The sequence below is a fragment of the Caenorhabditis briggsae genome (genome assembly GCF_000004555.2).
Source record: "Caenorhabditis briggsae complete genome, chrIII, whole genome shotgun sequence".
Classification (NCBI taxonomy): Eukaryota; Metazoa; Nematoda; class Chromadorea; order Rhabditida; family Rhabditidae; genus Caenorhabditis; species Caenorhabditis briggsae.
Window position 1 is genome coordinate 1,042,718 of NC_013490.2, and position 5,193 is coordinate 1,047,910.

Below are 5,193 nucleotides of genomic sequence, written 5' to 3' on the forward strand. Positions count from 1 at the left end.
CCTGATAAAGATCAAAAATGTGTCAACTGATAAATTGTTTATCATGATAGCAGCAACAATTTATTAGTTGACAAATTTTTTACATCTTTATCAGGAACCGAGATAAATGTGCTCAAAGTTGAAAGTCAGGGGGCACTTCTATTACAGGTTTTACGGTAAATTTAATATTTTCCCGCCGGGTTACTGTCGCACTCGTTTCAACTGTTTCCGGTTGTTTACGCTTTCAGATATTTGTTTACAAACATCGCATACACTTCGACTCAACCTTTTTTTCTCTGACAAGGATAATACAACTTTCCGCCCAAAAAATCCAAATAATCTCATCCCCTCGACAAGGGGCCCTTGTTGTTAATTATGGACCTTAATCTCTATTCAATTTATAAATTATCTAACTTATTCCAATACTTTTCCTAGATTTTTCGTTTTGTCAGCTGAGCAATATTTATCATATTCTCTCTATTTTTTATTCAAAAAAATGTATCAAAAAAAAATCAGTAAAAATCATGGAAGCGGAAATCGAAGCGCTGTGCTCGATTTGGGATGGTGTCCACGTGGCAGAAGCGTCTGGAAATAATGAAGAACGTCATCTGAAGCACAAAATCAAATCACTGGAGGACGAGATGATGTCGGCGTCGGTGGTGATTGAGATGACCATTTTTAGCGGGGTGAGAAAATTATAATTTTTAGAAAAACAATTTTTTTTAATATTAAAAAAATCTGAAAATTAAAATATTTGGTTTTTTTGAATTCTGAGAACAATTGTTAGGAAGAAAATCGAATTTTTTCCAGTACCCATCAGTTCCTCCCCGAGTGGTTCTCTCGAATCCACGTGGCATCGGCGAGCCGGAATTCCAAGAGCTTCAGAGGCAAATTCGGCGAATTGTTGAAGAGAATTCCGACGAAATGCCGATTATCTGTGAAATTTTTCAGGTTGGAACTTGTTTTTTTAGAAAAAAATATTTAAAAAAAGAAAATTTCAAATTTTCAGCACTGCTGTGACTATCTGGCTGAAAACCAGCACACCAACATGGACTGTTCGATATGTCTTCTGTGTCTATCCACGTCACCAATCCATGTGACCCAATGCGATCATTTTATGCATGCCACGTGTTTCTGTCGGTACCTTCAGGAATGCTCTGATGGGTTTCAGAAGGAGATTCAGGACGCACAGCCACATATGAAGGAAAAAGTGGTGACGGTGAGAAATTAGCAATTTTTAGGATTAAAATTTGCTTTCTAGAGTTTCCACGACGTTAGGTTAATTTCTGACCTAATTTCCGGCATTTTGATACCCATATTGGACTAGTTTCAAAAATTTTGAGCTCTGACGTCTTCTGAACTTCAGAATACGAAAAGAAAATTGATTTTTCCAGAACATCCTCTGTCCTGTGTGCCGTGAGCAACTAACCGACGCCAACACAATTCACAACTATCGTCAGAGTATTGAAGAAATGAAACGCCAAACAAAAAAGAATCAGAAGACGTTGAGCGCCAAGAAGCGACGAATCAGCACGACGACAGAAGACGTTCAGAAAACAATGAAGACGTGGAAAGAGGAGCAACGTCGTCTGACGAAGATTTTTGAGAAGCAGAAGAAGAAAGGAGGGATTATTGATGTGGAGGAGGACAAGAAGCGCCGGGAATTCTATATTGAAGTTGGGAATTCGAATTCCGAAAATCCAGTGGACGAAGTTTTCGAGGAAGAAGACAAATAACTGTTTTTCTTTTTCGAAATTGTATTTGAAATTTTATAAATTTGACAAATATATTTTTTTCATGAATTTTTCAGCACTTCTAGATCTTCCCATCGTTTTTGCCACGGAATTTCCTTCAAATTGATACCAATATTGCCCTATTTCCGTCGATTTTGGCTGAAATTAGCTGAAAAACGCCCATGCAAACATTAGCATACCTAATTTCTCTGCGTCTCGGTTGCAGGCAACAAAGCCACGTTGCATGTTGGTCTGCTAAATATTTGGCAGGCCTACGAGACGCAGGCGACGAGAGCGTTGGCCTGCTAAACAGTGACCAATGAGACGCAGAGAAACGAGAGCATTGGTCTGCTAATGTTTGGCTCGCCTAAAGAAACGAGAGAAGTGGTCTGCTAAATATTTAGCAGGCCAACGCTCTCGTTTCTCTGCGCTTCGTAGGCCTGCTAAATAGCTAGCAGACCCACTCTCTCGCGCGCTGCGTTTCAGAGATCCTCGTTGGTCTGCTAGCTATTTAGCAGACCAATGCTAGCTAATTTAGCTTTTTTTTGTCTCATTCCCACTGATCAATTTTTCTGAAATTTTGCTATTTGATGAAATCGATCCTGAAAAATCCAAATCTGCAATTAGATTTGAAAAAAGTTCACTTTGAGCTAAGTTATCGGGGTTTTCGTAGACAAAGTAAAATCCCTTGAAAAAGAAACTCACAACCTTAGTATAGCCACGCCATCTATACTTTTCCGGATTGCAGCCCAACTCCTCTGTTTTATTTTTCCCATGTACCGTAACATTTTTAAGCTCGAAATGCAAATCTTTACCCCATGGGTAAGGAAAAGTGACCACATGATATAACACACCAAGTGCCAGTCCGAAAATTGTGAAGATTCGTTCGCGAGCTTGTGAGATGCTGAACTTTTCATTTTTTTTTCTTGGTTTTGGAGATCCGAAAACATACTAATCTCCCAATTTAACAGCGAATAAGGCGTACACCAAAACCACAACCAGGCCATTAACTGCTTGAAGAATTCCAGTATACTCCACCGCTTGAGCATTCGTCCATCCCCACATCATTTTGGCGTACAAGGAACCTATTCTTTAAATAACAACCTATCAAAAAAGAACCAAAAGATAACCAAAAGAGCTACAAAAAAAAGTGTTCGACTACAAAAATGAAGCCTTATTTTCGTTGTATGCTCTCAGAAAATTTCCAGTGGTTCTGAAAACTTTGAAGTTCTTTTGTAGGCGTCTAAAATTTGTTACAGTATTTTTCAATTTTTTAAAAGTTTCTTCTTCAAAAAGAATTGAATGATTTTTTTTGTCGAATTTTCTAGCTAAAGTGCAATTTTTGATCATTCCTTTACAATTAGTTGGTAACCTTATCCCCCGAAAACTTTGGATGATTGATGTCCTACACAAATCAATCGCTAAAGAGAGAGGAAACCACGTATATCCGTTTAGTCGGAATATCTCGCCTGATCGGCGCCCGATCACCACAAAAACCACATCGGAATCTGTCTCTTTCCCGCCCGCTGAATGAATTTGACCGGACGACACACAAGTGTCCTTCTCGATTTCTTTTTTTGTGTAAAGCGACACATTTTACAATGTAAAGTACGTCCTTCTCTCTTGGTCTCAAAGAACTTTTATTTGAGAATTTTGTACAGAAAATGTGTTCGAAAAAACGCCAAAAATGCGCTCAAAAATAAGCTTAATTTTTAATTTTTTCTAAAAATTCGAAATTCAAAAAGTTAGATCATCGATATATTTTGAGACCTTGGACGTTATTGTTTGAATCTGAAAATTGCTGAATCAAAAATTTCATTTTTTGCCGTTTTTATTGCATTATGACTGTAATATGTTTGAAATTCAGATTAAGCTCGAAAAATCCTTTAAAATGAGCCAAATTTCCATTTTCTAGCTCTATTTTAAAGAGTTAAAATAGAAAAAAATTGGGTCTGTTAATTAATTTATTTTTCTTTTTTCGCCTTGTAAATCAATATTTTTGTGAAATTCAAATCTAGCTCAGAGAATCCTTCAAAATGAGCCTAATTTCAATTTTCTATCTTAATTTTAAAGAAAGTTATAACGAAAAAACGATTATTTGGGTCTGCTAATTATTTAGCAGACCCAAGTCGTTTTTTTTTCTATTATAACCTCATTCGCTCATTTTTTTCGCCATTTCAAAGAACTTTTTGAGTTTTTCCAAGAAAAAATATTGAATCTTCCTATCTCCGCGAAGAATGCTTCAAAGTTTTCACTTTTTGTCAATTTTCATTTCTTTTTTCTCTAAATCAGAATCATTCTTTGAAAAATTCGAATTCAGCTCAAAAAATCCTTCAAAATGAGCCAAATTACAACTTTTTAGCCCTATTTTGATGAAAGTTATAACGGAAAAACGATTTCGGTCTGCTAAATAGCTAGCAGACCCAAATCAATTTCCCTTCATAACTTCCCTCAACATCCTCCTAGAATTTTGATTTTTGGCTCATTCTTGAGCTTTTTCAAGTTTCATATCTCCCAATTTCTTGAATGTCACTTCTAGGAGTGACATCTGTTGGTACCAGAATACTTTTTTGCAGAGAGAGTGAGACGCAGAGAAAAAATAGAAAAAAACCGAAGAATGAGAAATGTACTCCTTTTCTTCGTCTTCTTCTTCTCGATTCCATCTTTTTTAGTAGTTTGACTACTGACTTTTCGGAAGAAAGAAGAATGCTTTCGAAGAGATAGTGTATGAAATGGAGAGGTTTAGAGAAACAAAAAGAAGAGGAATGGGGTGGAAGAATAGTGGCGACAACCCCAGAAACCGAATGGATATGTTGTGGTGATGTTTTTGTGGAGAAGAAGTCCTTCTTTTTTATTGATCAGTTTTATAGAAATTTGAATTTTCCAAAATTTCGATCGTCAGATTTGGTGTATGCACAACTTTTTTCGAAATTTTAGTTAACAAAAAATCCTGTTTGGGGGATATGGAGGGATTATTGTTAGAGGAGATTACTGTTAATCTATCCAGCCACCATTTTTTAATACCATTTTTTTATTTTTTTGAATTTTTTTTCAATTTTTCGGAATTTAATTTTTTCAAATTTCCCTCCAAATTCTGAATTCAAACTTTTTGTTGATTCCCCAATGCACTTTTTGTGTCTGTCCTTCTGTTGACTCATCCATTGAATTATTTCACAATCAACAATTTTTTTGCCCAAATGTACGTATTTTATTTGCTGTATTTATGAATGACTCATTCTATAAAAATCAGGTGTCATCGAAATTTTCAGCTATTTAGCAGACCGTTTTTCTTTCTAGGAATTCAAATTTAGCGTTAAATAGCCAAAAAAATTAACTGAATTTCATTTTTCGCAATTTTTAATTCAAAAATTCAAATTTAGCTTCAAAAATCCGTCAAAATGAGCCAAATTTCAATTCTCTAGCTCTATTTTAAAGAAAGTTATAACAGAAAAACGATTTGGGTCTGCTAAATATTTAGCAG

The 5,193-nt window shown here is 35.7% G+C and overlaps 2 protein-coding genes across 2 annotated transcripts; one reads left to right on the forward strand and one right to left on the reverse strand.

The window, feature by feature from the left end:
• Positions 1–503: 503 nt before the first annotated feature.
• On the forward strand, positions 504–1,715 carry CBG15684 (the record flags this gene model as incomplete). Its single annotated transcript, XM_002640757.1, has 4 exons — positions 504–665; positions 790–930; positions 989–1,198; positions 1,374–1,715. The coding sequence occupies 4 exons, from the start codon at positions 504–506 to the stop codon at positions 1,713–1,715; spliced, it is 855 nt and encodes a 284-aa protein (XP_002640803.1).
• Positions 1,716–2,275: 560 nt separating this feature from the next.
• On the reverse strand, positions 2,276–2,780 carry CBG25806 (the record flags this gene model as incomplete). The annotated part of the gene is made up of 3 exons (XM_045243360.1): positions 2,276–2,314; positions 2,418–2,616; positions 2,665–2,780. The coding sequence occupies 3 exons, from the start codon at positions 2,778–2,780 to the stop codon at positions 2,276–2,278; spliced, it is 354 nt and encodes a 117-aa protein (XP_045099739.1).
• Positions 2,781–5,193: the final 2,413 nt, after the last annotated feature.